We start from the raw sequence: 14,169 nt of genomic DNA, 5'->3' as shown, positions 1-14,169 counted from the left end.
TTCTCAGGCTAACCGTATTACTTACAGGTAACATGCTTTTCTAATTCTGATGATTGTTAATAATCAAAGGCTAGATGCATGAATTTGTCTTTCAGAAAGAGAACTGATACTCTTGATTGACCTTATTTTAAGATGTTCTTAGTGTTGAAATTATGATGTTAGGGGTTAGGAATGGGGTGGTGAAAGTTCATGGATTTGCCTTTTGATTTAAACCTTTACAAAGGTGGACACGTGTGTAGGGAATGAGCTAAAAATTGTGAACTTAACTGTGCGTTTCAGAGCTTAATTATTTAGGACAGAATTTTGTGATGTACTTCTCTGGAGCCATCAGTAGTAGGAATAAATGAGTCATGCTTATTTCACCTTGAATACCTGCTGTTACTGTGACACTATTGGACATGGATGCGTTTCTAACAGAATCCTGACTGCTAAAATCCTCCTAATTTCTGCCTTGTTAAATATAAGCTAACAAGTTGAATGATGAAGAAATTTAAAATGGGGGACTTTACAAGACGCAATCTGTTTTCTTTGCAGTAATAACATATTTTGTAGAAGGCTAAAAAGCCACGTTGCACGGTAGAAGCTGCTTTCCAGTGCTAAACAGACTTGAGCAACAGGAGGCTACTACTAGCAGGGAGTTCCTGTAGGGCAGGAGCAGTGTGCCGTTGTGGAACCAGTTTTAACAGCTTCCAGTTACATTGCTGTACTAATGAAGCATTGCGCAGGTTTCACAGGTGCTGCCAAGGCCGGTGTAAGGATGAGATGACGACTCCTTTAACTTATTGGTGGGCTGGTTTGAGGTTTTTTTTTCAAGCTGCTTCTAGTTCTCTGTGTCTGTTGCCAGCATCAAGGCCTAGTGCTTATTTATATACAAGTTCCCTCTTCCTGGTGGTATGTTTTTTGGGGGGTTTTGGCCATGAAGGTCACGTCTTCTGCTGATACTGCTTTTTTTCTGTGAGCAATGCTTTATGTGCTGTTTCAGGTGTGATGCTTTGTTCTTGTTGTGTGTAGTTCTCTGAAAGCAAGTTTTGGCTGACTGTCTTTGATGGGACTGAAATGTGGTTGGTGGTCTGCTTATGTACATCTATCCACTAAACATGAGGAAATAACATCTTAAAATCCAATTCAGTGTTGACATGGCAAAGAGAAAAATGATAGGACACAATGAGAGACTGCTGCCTTGAATACATCTAGTTCCATATACACACACTGGTATCTACCAGAGGAATTAAAGCAATTATAAATTGCTGTTTATAACTACAATACAAGTCTATGTGTAGACACTTATCTAAAATCCTATGTAAGGTATTAAAAAAAATATAATAGTCCAAGAATGACAATTTTATTATTTCAGCATGTGTCGCTTAGACTTGTACCAAAATGACCAACATCACGAACTACAAGTAGTGTTACTTTGCTTGGTACAAGTTTGCCTAGGCAGCATCTCTGACCAGTTTTGAGCCTGGCTAGTGGCCACTGAAGCCAGTGGGGAAAAAACCCAAGTTAACCTCCCTGTACAACTCTGCTAATGTTGCCTATTAGTATGTATATACTTACATATATATTATGCATATATATATATACACATTTATATATTAAGCTTTGTATATATATGTTTTTAAGAAAACTGAAGTTGGATGGGTTGTTTTAATTGGTCATTAGGAGAAAGGTCTCTGACTTCAGGCACTATTTCAGATCTGTAGGTCTGCTTGCTGCCACACTGTCTCCATCATCTGTGAGGAAGCAGCTAGTGGGAAGGATTGAGAGACATGGGTGTATGCTTGCAGTCTTTGTGTAGGCGCATGGACTCATGTGCATACCACCTGTTTTAGTTGTGTATAACTGTTGTGTGAAAGCTATTAATTTCTTGGTGCCTCTGCACAGAGGCTCAGACAGAAGTTGCAGCAGAGGCTGTGGACATTGCCCTACCTGTTTTTCAGTCCCTCAAAGAAAAAGCCTCAAAGAGGTTATCATGATGGATTGCTGGTATATGTGGTTTTGTTAGTAACAGCGTGTCTTTGTTCTTCCATGTCAGTTGTCTTGTATTTGCCAGAGCAAAGAAGCCTTTAACCCTAAATAGGATTTTTTTTTTGTAAAGGTGAAACATTTTGATGTTTCTGAAAGCTGCTTGCTTTGACTTAAGGCGATGCTTAGGGAGTCATTTACATGGTCAGCTGTAGTAGGAGATGCTGACTAAGCTCAACACTGTGTTGTGGCCTTTAATAAAAAGCAGCATCAACTAAATAGAAGGATTCATCAGTCCTGTCGTGGTTTTTACTAGGAAGTATGGTTGTACCCAGAAAGATGAATGAGAACACCAAAAACTGAACATCTGCCATTGAGCACCATAATCACCAGGTACACAGAGGAGCCATTTTGAGCAGGACCAGCCTGTACCATATCAGTTGCTGGGGCTCAACCTCTCTTGTAGTCATGGGTTTAGGCAGGCTCTGCTGTCCTGGGGGTACATTTGGTCCTCTGACAGACTGCCAGGTGCTTAAGGAGAGTACTTCCTCTTGTTGTCTACATTAATTTAGGCTTAAAGATTTCAGCTAATATTTAATCATAGACTTGAGACAGATTGTTTGGTTAAGATATTGGTGTGGCATCTTGTTGTTGTTCCTGGAGCGTAAGTAACCTCTAAGTAGGAGTTGATCATGGTTTTAAAGGCTCTCAGCCATAATATAAATGTGTGTTTTGTGGGAAGACAGCATGTAAAAAAGCTGCGTTTTTGTCAGGTTTCTAATTTATAGGGAACACTGACATGCAATAACCTAATTTATGTCTGTGTACATTATGTCACTGATCACAAGTAATGGAGTACAAGCAGATGCTTTGATCTGTACACGTAGAAATCATTAGTGGTCTGAGCTAATGGTGAAGTAGCTTTAGCTTGCCAAAGGGAAGCTGTTGATTTTGTGTTGGTAGCATAAGAAGGTAAATCTTGTGCCTGATGCTGAGCGGAAAGAGATAGCTGGTGTCCATGAAGTCTGTACTTCTACAGGCTGAAAGACTATTTTCTTGGTCCTTTACATGGTAGTATATAGCAGAGGAAAACTTAATCAGCAATTAAGATTTTATGCAGATGTGTTCATCTTTGATTAAGGGTGTCTTCTCCAAATGAAGATGGTGATAATTGGCTATTTCCAGTAAATCTGATTTTATATGATTATTTGTATTTAATGATTTTAAGTATTTTTGACAAAGAAAAAAATTATACTAGTAAAAAGTATTCCAGTTGTTAGTGAAGTCTGTGTATCATATGCTAAATGCTTAAAAAAACCCAACAACAGGAAGCTTGTTTTTCAAATCTTGGTGTGTCATGGGAGCAGAATACATACTAATATTTTCATACTTGGGTATTTGAAGTTTTCAGGCACAGTCTATCAAATATCTGTGATCTTTCTAAATCAGAGAATTCAGTAACGCTTAAATTGCCATTTTTTTTTTTCTAAGCAGATTTTTCTCCCGTATTTCAACATACTCTTTCATTAGATGGATGGACTAAGAAGATTAAGTTTATTTCCAGGAAAGTTTAGGGGGTGGGGAGGAAAACAGGATGACACAGTCTCCAAAGCAATCTGGTGATAATACTGGATGGAGTGTGTGAGTGCATTACTTTGGTTGAAATACTTTTATGTACTCAGGACAATGTTAGTGGGATCTTGGGGGGGAAAAAAACAGGGACATGCATTAGCAACAAGATCAGTTTGCTAGGAAAGATGCTGAGGACCACTCTGTGTCAATTAAGAGCAATTTGGAATGGCAAATATCTTAAATGATGGCTGACTCAGCTTGCAGAATGTAGGCAATAACCAAATGGCAGAATTTCACAAGTGGCTAAATCAAAAACATTCTGTCTTATCTGGTGACACAAACAGTGTTAATTTCCTGTGTAAAGTATTTTCTCCAAGAGAGATCCATCAATCTCAATTTTTTCTTCATATCTGAGAAAGCATAATTTTCTCACTGTTCCTGTCTCCTCCTTGTTCTTCTTGAGTCACGGATTAATCTTTTCCTTCAAATATTTTGCATTAATTTTCCTCTAGCGGTGTGAGTGAGTGGGAATGACTTCACCTTTTTTTGGTAGGATAGGTCCTCTCTGGCTTTCGCTGAGGAATATGCATTGATCTGTGGTAGGTAATACCGTAATGTAAGATGGGGCTAATTGAAAGAAGAGGAAGGGAGACTGCATGACTCCTTTTGGCGAAAATGGGGAGGCTCTCTTTCTCCTTTCTCCTTCTGTCTTGCCTCTGTAGTACAATAATGTTTGGATGCATCTCTTGGTCACCAGGTAAAAAGGAAAAAGATGTGTACAGCATTTCAAATTAACAGAAAAATGAAATCATTTACCATGGAAGGAAGGATCCATTACTTCAGTAACTTAGACATCAAGGGCCTTTCTTTAAATGTAGTGTAAAATGATCCTGAAATCATAATATACACTTGCTTTCTTTCATGAGAATGATTGCAATAACCTGAAGAATTACAATCATACTAAATCTATTTCCTCCAGAGTTCAAGTTAATTCAAAATAAATTAGGCTAAAAAATAACTCACTATAAACTCAGCAATGTTCAACCCAGATGACTCTGACCTGTGCAATAGTCCAAGAAGTTCAGGAATATGTAAACCCTATGTTCCTTATGCCATGAAATTTACTTAGTGGCCTTCATTATCTGCTGGAGTTGTGTGGTAGCCTGAGGAAAAGATGCCTTTTGAATTGTTGTTAATGAGTTGGCTTCAGAGATCAGTAGGAGAATGCCATGCCACCCTGGGCTGAAGAGGTCTGAGTTTCCCTGGATTTACTAAATTACTTTTTGGTTTTTTTTTTCCTAGATTCCAGCCTATGGAGAGGTGCACATGAAAATAGGATAAATATGGCTTTTAAGGGCGAGGACCACTTAGATTCCCTTCCATTACCAGTTCAGCGGTGAGTGGTGCACTCTGTCATCCAGACTTGAGTGATTAAATGCTTCTAAGGCTGCAGTTGCACTTTGAGGATGCAAAGATGCTTAAAAACTCATTTTTAAACTCAGGTTTAGGTAATGTTCTTACAAAATGTTGAGAATGAATGTGGAAATCTGGGATGTATTTCTCAAGGCATTTGCAAATTTGTATACCTGAAGCCTGGTAAATCATGACAGTGAATATGCAGTCATTTTAAATGGATGAACACGTTTGCAGTAGAGATGCGACTGTTATTTACTGGATCAGTTCTTTGTCATGATGGAAATAGCTGGAACTTGCTGCACTATATTCACAGTTTTCAGCTATCTTCAGAAATTTCTTTAACCTGGTGAACTTTCTTTAGGTGTAGCTATGGTAATGATACAAAGCTTGTAGCATAATCTCTCCAGTCTGTGGTGCCCTGGGGGGATACGAGACATTGGTGACTTTAATCAACAAGTTTTTAAAATCTGGCTGTTGGTCAGCATCTAGTAGCTGTATCTGTGTAGTATAGTTTCACTTCTAGCATAATAGAGGTTCCATGAAAAGAAAAAAAAAAAAAAAAGAGTAATGAATACAGCTTCTACATCCTCGGTGAACTACAGTCTTGATATGTAGCACAACTCTTCAGGTTCTTTTTTTTCCGGGGGAGGGTGGGGGGGTGGGGTGTCTGCTGAATGCAGGAATAAAATCAGAAATAAAAAGGATTGAAACTTCAGTCTTGCTCCTAGTCTTCTTTGTTCAGGTCAGATTGTAATTCTTTATCATAATTAACTTGCTGCTGACATGCAACCTCAAAATGAAATGCTTTTCTTCATTGGGAATTTGGTATTTCTCTACATTCCCCTACCAGAGTCTTCCAGCTGATACTTTGGTAATGCCATGAAGTTCACAGTCACAGTAAAATCATAAGTATATTGTCTTCTGGAAGAAATACTGTGTGGAGGAACATGGTTTGGGGATCTCGGGTGCCAAGCTAACTGGTACTGTTCATTAGATTCTGGCCACAACTTGCCTTGGAAATAAGTGAGTCCTAGGAGCCTTGAATACCCCAGCATGGAGTGGACTAGCATAAACAGCAGTGAGGTATCCTGCCTTGTTTCATTTTCTTCCATGGGATGGAGCCATGGAATATCACTTCAGATGCACACAGTAGTGAAGACAGACTAATGACTTTGCTATGCAAATGCTCAGGCTAACCCAATGGTCAGATGAGGTGACAGACATAGGGGTTGATTGCTTGGTGATAATTAATGGGTTCCAGAAGTTGAATCCTGGATCAAAAGTCAAAGTAGTTGTTAATGCTAACTTCTATGCCAAGAACTTAGGTTGCAAAATGGACCAGTAAAGCCACTTATTACAGTAGCAAACTAGCTGCAAAGGGAACCAAAGGCAGTAGGTTCTGTGGGTGACAAGGGCTGATCCAGGTTGGTGGTGCAAATTTTGTCTCCCAATACATAAAAGGAGAAATTAGCTGCAGGCTCTCTATGCTAACACCTAGAAATGTGGAGTAAGAGTAATGCATGCAGCACTCAAAGGTAACAGCAACACAGAACTGAAAAGCCTTGAATTTTGTAAGCTAGAGATTTCTGGAAAAGGAAACTGCCTGCAGGTCAGTTCTACTGCATTCAGGGAAGCAGAACTCTGCCATGCTATGTGAACAAAACCATGCCACCTTACTTTGACTCTATGCTACCATGTATCTTACTTAGCACAAGCAGTGATCTGGCCCAGGCCTTACAGCAAACACTACGCTCTGGCAAACAGCTTGGCTCAGCAGGGCAATTCTATATAGTGAAACTTAAAAATAAATAAATATCCCCTCACCTTCAAGAAAATAAAAAGCTCTTATTTTCTGTTGTTATTTTTAAAGAGAATCCTTTTTCCCTTTGAGTTATTTATGAGAAAGCCCATGTAACAAGATGGGCAGGCTGAAGTTGTCAGTGGTGATGCAGGTGAAGGCACAGGTAGGCAGGAACTGAAAATGAGGAAATATTTCTGCAAAATTCTTAGGTTAAAAACATAACACAGTATGGACTAGATCAATAAAGCCCAGGAATTGTACAAAATGCTTCTCTTTATTTTTTTTTTAAACAGTCAACATAATAGCTTTTCCAAAGAAATGGAATTTATGTGAGATTAAGTTGTTTCACTGGGTTGGAGAAAGGAGTGATATGAATCCTATAGGGATTTTCAAAGGATTAAGTCAGGTTTCAAAAGAGTTAACAAGATTCAAGTATTATGTATTTATTGTCCCTGTAGCCAAACATAGGATGTATGCCTGTCTAAGGATTCCAGGTCATACTTCTGCTTTTTCTGAGAGGGACTTGAATTCACTTAAGGGCATACACTGTTGTGTCCTGTCACAAGAAAAAGGTAACACAAATCCAGCTGAGGTTAGTCCTGTGTAGCACCACAGCTATGTCTGGCTTCATATTTATGTCAGAATCTTTCAGGAGTAAAAGCAGACACATCTCCAAGCAACAATATCTGATACATAGGAAAAGTGTACCATACACATATAAACTGATTCCAAGTGTTTCCACAGCAGCTATTAAAGTCAAGTTATCTTGGTTGTATAAGGAATTTAGAGCTGGGGACTGAAACCAAGTCTCTATGCTGCATGAATCATTTACACTCTTCTCTCACCTCAGATTTTGTGGGAAATCACAGCTTGTATTGGAAAGTCTCTAGGGTATTGAGTCACTGTGCTAGTGGTTTTCTAACATACTGTCAGACCTGCTTTCTCTAATTGACATCTAGACTGCTATTGATACAGTATTTAAAACTATATCCTGAGGAAAAAACAATAATTGTAACAAACTTTATTTTTTGTTTCAGCACGTTAGGAACTTAAAATTAGTGATGGTTTTGACTCTTAGGAGTGAAAAGAGTTGGAAGTGGATCACTTTTCTAAAGAATTGATCTAGTTACTCTCAAAAATCTGTCAGTAGTCCTACACAAAGCACTTTACAGGACCATAAAAAATAATCTGTTGCCCTAAGTGATGGCCAGTTCACTACTGCCTGTGAAGTGTGGATATATTCCTTAGAGATGTGTGTATCCCTGTTCTACAGTAGTTATTTTAGTATAGCTTTTGAAAAATGTCATGACTCTTTCTTTCCTCACATCTTTCTATTGGTATTGTTTTTCCATATTTCTGGTGAGGTTTTTCCAGATGGGAAAGCCAATGTAAAAGAAGCTGCCTTTCTTTTCTTCTCCCCCTGCCCTGTCTAATGAAAGTTCATTGGCCTTTTGTTTTCTTAAAGTTAAAATTGTAAATTACACAGGGTTTTTGTTGTGATCATGGTTTCTTGTACTTTCCATATGGGATGGTAAACTAAAGTCAACATTTGGAGCGCTGAATCTGAAGTCATTCAGCTAAAGAAAAAGTACTCATAACAAGAAGTGAAATTGGACACTGTTTTTGCTTCTTAGATTACATGTTCAGTTCAGTGTTGCACCTGTGAGAAATACAGTATGATTAGACATTTTTGAAAAAGCAATAAAGGAAGTTCTTGTACAGAAATCAGGTAAAAACCCCATTGCCACTGCCACCACCAAAAAACCCCAAACAATATCAAAATCAACCAAAAACCAAACCAAAAATCCCAAACTGATAAAACCCCTTATCTTGCTGAAAGATGTTGAAATTTAGACTATATATCTTGGAGGTACTCTGGAAAATGAAGTGGGTGTGGGGCAGAGAGAATTTGTCTTCCTTATCCTCAAAAATACAGCACTGCTAGACTGTTTAATACATTGTCTAAACATCCTTACAGCTTCAAAAATGAATGATGATACTGGAAGTTATAATTTCAACTTCCATACAAACCAAGGGCAATGCTGATTCTTTAAAGGTCTGGGGTTTTTTTTTGTTTATAAAAGGCCAATACTTTGTGTATGAGGACTAGTAAGTTTAACCTAATAGTTGTCTAGAATTAGTTCATTTTTCCTGTTTTTAATACTATTATTTTGTTATTTTCTGATGGAAGTTTACATCAACATTGGGATATAGATGCAAATTTTTATCACTGCTTCAGATGGAGGTGAGGCAGAGAAAGAAGGCAAACCTTTCAAATATAGGTACTTGTGGTTAAGTCCTCTGTAGCATTTCATCTCTCAAAATCACTTCCTTGATTTGATACCCTAAAGCTGGAAAAGTTTGCCATAATGGACTTCTGTGGCAGAGCCAAAAATAGAATCTAGCTTTCCTGTCTCCCGGTTCTTAACCAAAAGACAGTCCTTCCTCCTTTTGTTACTTTCTTCCTTTTTTTTTTTTGTTGAACTAAAGAACATTATCCTATGAAAGAACAATGAATGAGGTCATGCCATGCATATTTATAGCCCTGCATTGCTCTTTAAAAGGTACTATGTATCTGCAGGTGTTCTGGTAACTTCTGTAGAGGATCTACTTGGGTGTCCTGTTATGTAAGTTCAGATTAACATGTCCTCTGTTATTAAGTATATCAGTGTCAGAATATCTGTCAGCTTTTAAGAAATCTTTCCAGTATGCCTTTTGGGTTTTTTTAGCCTACTTCTTACTCATCTTAAGTTTTTCTATTTATTGCAGTTTTATTTTTGTATATCTGCATGGTGGGACAGCTGGAGATCTCTTCACTGTGCATGCATGCTGTCTCTGGTGAAAGGAGCTGTACAAGCTGTAGTGACTATATCTGGTCTGTACACTATGTAAGACATGATGGAAATTACTGAACATGGGAGATTCATAAAATTACTTCAAAAATCCTGTCATAGGCATGACTTTACAATGAAAGCAAGAACATGGTTGATTTAACAGAAGTATGTCTTTTAAGTCCAGGTAGAATTATAACCATCTTGCCTCAAACTCAAGTACCCTGAAATAGATGGAGTAGTTAAAAAATACCACCACCACCACCCGCACCCCCCCTCCCCAAACCAAAAAACAACCAAAACCAAACCAAGAACAACAAAACTCCCCCAAAACCAAACAAAAACCCCCACGACCAAACCCAGTAGCTGGTATTTGCCAGTGTAATTCACAAAAATCGATGTGCTCTTCAAGTTCAGATTTGAAACATTTTCAGAAATAATAGTTTGTGCTGAGGAATGTGTTTCTCTAACATGCAGCAAGAACAGGGCCTTAGGAAGGTCTGTGCAAGAAGCCTTCACACAGCTGAGATGGCAACATAGCAACAGACCTATTGCAAGGCTTACACTGCGATGGCTCTTGAGTTAACAGTAGCTTAAGGTACTGAGACCTAGTTTGGAATTGACAGATAAAGTTTGCTGAAGGGTGAGACTTGAAATACAAGCAAGAGAAATTCAGAATTTCTATGCTGCAGAAACTGCATTGGATTCCACTTGTTTCTCTGCCAAATTAGGGTGACAGACTTGCAGAACTTTATGGAACATATGGGCATATGAGATGAAAAACATAGCACTGTAAAATGGATTTTTTTTTAATAACTGAAACTGCATTCCTCATGCAAGGAAACCCAACACGTGGCAAAATATTCCTAGGAAGGAAGATGTATGGTTAAAAACAAATAAAAAATCTTTGTAGAGTAAGATACGTTTCTACCTGTTCAGGAACTGAATTGTTTCAAGGACTATTCACATCAGATTTTGCTTCTGGAGCTTCCTGTGGCTGAGAAGAGGTCTTTTGATAACAAACTGAGTTTGAGGTATAAGATATGTGAAGAGCCTTTCAACATATTTAATCTTGTGTTCAGAAGTTTTTTATTAAGAAATAGAACTCCAAATAAGGCTGTCAGGAAAAGAATGAATCCACCTACTGGGTTTCTATCCCTAGAGTGTCTAAAATTTCACAAATACTTGGTGATTTAGTTCTCAAGAGTTGAAGGCAGGGAAATTATGTTATCCAGTCATAAAAATTGAGTCTTGGCCAAAATTGCACAGATATTTTCCTTTTTATTCGGCTAGTCAATGAATCTTGCCCCTTGTATTCTGTATGTGATGGGAATCTAGGTTTTGATGCCACCTGTTCATCTGGCCTGAGTTCAAGTGAAGCTCTGGTTTTGACTGAATTTTGGGCAGCAACTTGTTTGGTTGCATGTCAGTTCATTGAAACATTTCCTTTTCGGTTAGCTACCTATTTTCTTAGATATGAACCTCTCAGCTAAATGATTCTTAGGGATTAGGCTTCTGTAAATAACCTGAATAAAGGTTATTCCCATTTAACTCATTCTGGTCTATTCTTTTTTTAAACTATCTGTTCTTGTTACCTTTCTACTTTGTATCTGCATGGCTTCTGCACTTAGTTACCACTTCTGTTACTAGTGCCTGTCCTCACAAAATTTGCCTTTTTCATTTTATTTTTAATAGCACTTGACTCTTCAAGAATGAGCAATCCATTTGTAAGTATGCACAACTGTTAAGACTGTGCTTAAGTTCATAATTAATTATAAAATCATGTTTAAGTACAAGTGCTGTAAATGCTTTGTCTAATCGGTGATTGTATACATCCTTACACTTTATAGACACCTTCTCTAAGGGCTGAATTCTTTCTATTTCACGGTTTCCTACAGTATCTGCCGCTGTTTTTCAGTGGCTTGTTCTGTATTTCTGGCTTTTCCCACCTACATCTGCAAAACTAAACTTCCTGTCTGACAAGCACTCCATGCAAAGTAGAAAACAACAGTTGTAGTTCCTGTTTGTATTTTACAGGCTACTTGCTGTGTATAGAACTTGCCCTGCTAATTTGAATCTTACATTCCTGTAGCAGGTTTGCATGGCAAGATTTTGGTAGTGGAGGGCGAGCTATAGGGGTGGCTTCTGTGAGAAGGTGTTAGAAGCTTCCCCCATGTCCACTGAAGCCAATGCCAGCCAGCTCCAAGATGAACCCACTGCTATCCAAGGCTGAGCCCATCAGTGACAGTAGCAGAGCCTCTGGGATAACATAATTTAAAAGGGAGAAAAAATAATTTTGCACCAGCAGAAGAGAGGAGTGAGGATATGTGTGAGAGAAACGGCCCTGCAGACCCCCAGGTCAGTGCAGGAGGAACAGGAGGTGTTCTAGGCACCGGAGCAGATTCCCTGGCAGCCTGTGGTGAAGACCATGGTGAGGCAAGCTCTCCCCCTCTGCCTATGGAGGTTAATGGTGGAGCAGATCACCTGCAGCCTGTAGAGAAGCCCATGCCAGAGTAGGGGGATGCCCAAAGAAGGCTGTGACCCACGGGAAGCCTGTGCTGAAGCAGGCTTGCTGGCGGGACTTTTGGGCCCTGTGGAGAGAAGAGCCTAGGCTGGGGCAGGTTTGCTGGCAGGGCTTGTGACCTTGTGAGGGACCTGTGCTGGAGCAGTCTGTTCCTGAAGGAACTGCACCCTGTGGAAGGGACCCACGCTGGAGCAGTTTGTGAAGAACTGCAGCCTGTGGGAAGGATAGTTCATGGAGAACTACTGTGGGAGGGACCCCATGCTGGAGCAGGGGAAGAGCGTCAGGAGGAAGGAGCAGCAGAAACAACATGTGACTGTAATCCCTGTTCCCCTGTGCCGCTTCGTGGGGGGGGGGGAGGTAGAGAAATTGGGAATTGTCAGTCCTGGGTTGGGGGAAGGTGTTTTTCCAAATTGAATGGTAATAAATTAAACTAATTTCCCCAAGTCAAGTTTGTTTTGCCAGTGATGATAATTGCTGAGTGATGTCTCTGTCTTTATCTCAACCCATGAGCCTTTTGTTGTATTTTCTCTCCCCTGGCTGGTTGAGGAGGTGAGTGATAGACCAACTTTGGTGGGCACCTGGCATTCAGCCAGAGTTAACCCACCACAATTCCCTATAATCAGTTTTATTTGGATGATGTCAGGAACTTGTATTTTGTGGCTGTTCTAAAGCATTCGGATAAAGATTGTAAAAAACTATAGAGGAAAAAAATGAATGTTATCTATAATACAAGAGCTAGAACTGAAGATTTGCAGAGTTCTAAGTTCAATGTGCTTATGAATGACTCTTGTGAATCACTGCACTATAAATTTTTAAAAACCATTCAAGAATGGAATGCTTGCTGGGGAATTGAATTTCTTTAAAAAAAAACAAAACACAACACCTCTTTTTGCAGTAAGCTGTAGGAGAAGAGTACTACAGAGAAAGTGCTCCGCCAATAAAGCAATAAAGTTACTTTCGGGTGACAAGGAATAAATTCAGTTATTGCATAGCTCAAGACACTAATGATGCCTCATTTAATGACCTTGTATTCTTTTCATTTCACTTTGTTACCTATAACAATTCTGCAAAGAATTTTATAGCTTTAGAAAGGCAGCTTGCTTTACTACGGAGTATATCTGATTTTAGTGATTTATATTCCACCTGTAACCAAACTGAAAGCTGGGTTGTTTGTGGGAGTTTTGATGGTGGTTAACGCAGATTTTGTGTATTCATATGGCCCCTCTGGGAAGGATTTTCAGGTATGCTAGCAGACTGAATCCAAAGGACGAGGTTAGTAAAGTAGTGACTATTGATTTGCCATCACTTGGGTGGCATTCATGAGGAATATGAAATCAAGAGATATCTTTTGGTTTTGTTTTGAATCCCTGGATAAAATGTCTCTTCCTACATCCAGGATGTTAAAATGCAGGTCAGCAGTTTAGCTTGCAGGCAGTAAAATAATTGCATTTCAATTGCACACCCCAAAAATGGATAAAAGTACAAGTTTGCCAGAATACAAGATGTTTCCTAACTTTTTCATTCTGATAGTTTTATCACTGTATCTTTATATTCAGTTGTATAGCATGCTATGGAAACATACTATATTGCTTCCCAGAGCTATGCTGTAAAATATTTTATGTTGAACTATAGAAGTCATAAAAGAATTCTGGCTTTTAATCTGAAGACAATTTGAATAATTCTCTATTATAGTAATTGTGAAATTACGATGACTTTAAAATGTGAACAAATAGATGAATTTAAACAATCTGTTCAACTGGCCTCACTAGACCTTTTTTTCGTGAAAGTTGGGACTGCATATTTGTGGCTTACTGTTAGTTGTGAACTTTTAAAGTGATTAAGTATCATCTTTCATCCTTACAGACAGTTAAGAGTTTTATCTTTAAACCCTCTTGTCAGGGTCAGTAACATTTCGTAGTATGTGTATGTGGCAATACTACATATATACAAACCACATATGTAGTATGTGGCATACAAGCACTGTAAAGAGGTCAAGCTCCTGCTGGTGTAAGCTTAACCATAGAACTTTGGCTGATTATTTTCAGAATGCATTTTTTTGA

General features: G+C 38.8%; 1 protein-coding gene across 6 annotated transcripts in view; it reads left to right on the top strand.

The window, feature by feature from the left end:
• INSC (INSC spindle orientation adaptor protein) overlaps positions 1-14,169 on the top strand; it is a 140,938-nt gene that overhangs the window by 37,925 nt on the left and 88,844 nt on the right. For 5 of the 6 annotated variants that reach the window (XM_055814526.1, XM_005236279.4, XM_027785040.2 and 2 more), the window contains one exon: positions 4,840-4,933. The exons of the other annotated variant lie outside the window; for it this stretch is intronic. In XM_055814526.1, coding sequence (XP_055670501.1) covers positions 4,881-4,933 — 53 coding nt within the window. In that variant the 5' untranslated portion in view covers positions 4,840-4,880. The remainder of the gene's footprint in view (positions 1-4,839; positions 4,934-14,169) is intronic. 6 annotated transcript variants of the gene reach the window in all.

The sequence above is a fragment of the Falco peregrinus genome, chromosome 9 (genome assembly GCF_023634155.1).
Source record: "Falco peregrinus isolate bFalPer1 chromosome 9, bFalPer1.pri, whole genome shotgun sequence".
Lineage (NCBI taxonomy): Eukaryota > Metazoa > Chordata > Aves > Falconiformes > Falconidae > Falco > Falco peregrinus.
Note: the sequence above shows the minus strand (reverse complement) of the source record. Positions and strands in the feature narration are given on the sequence as shown.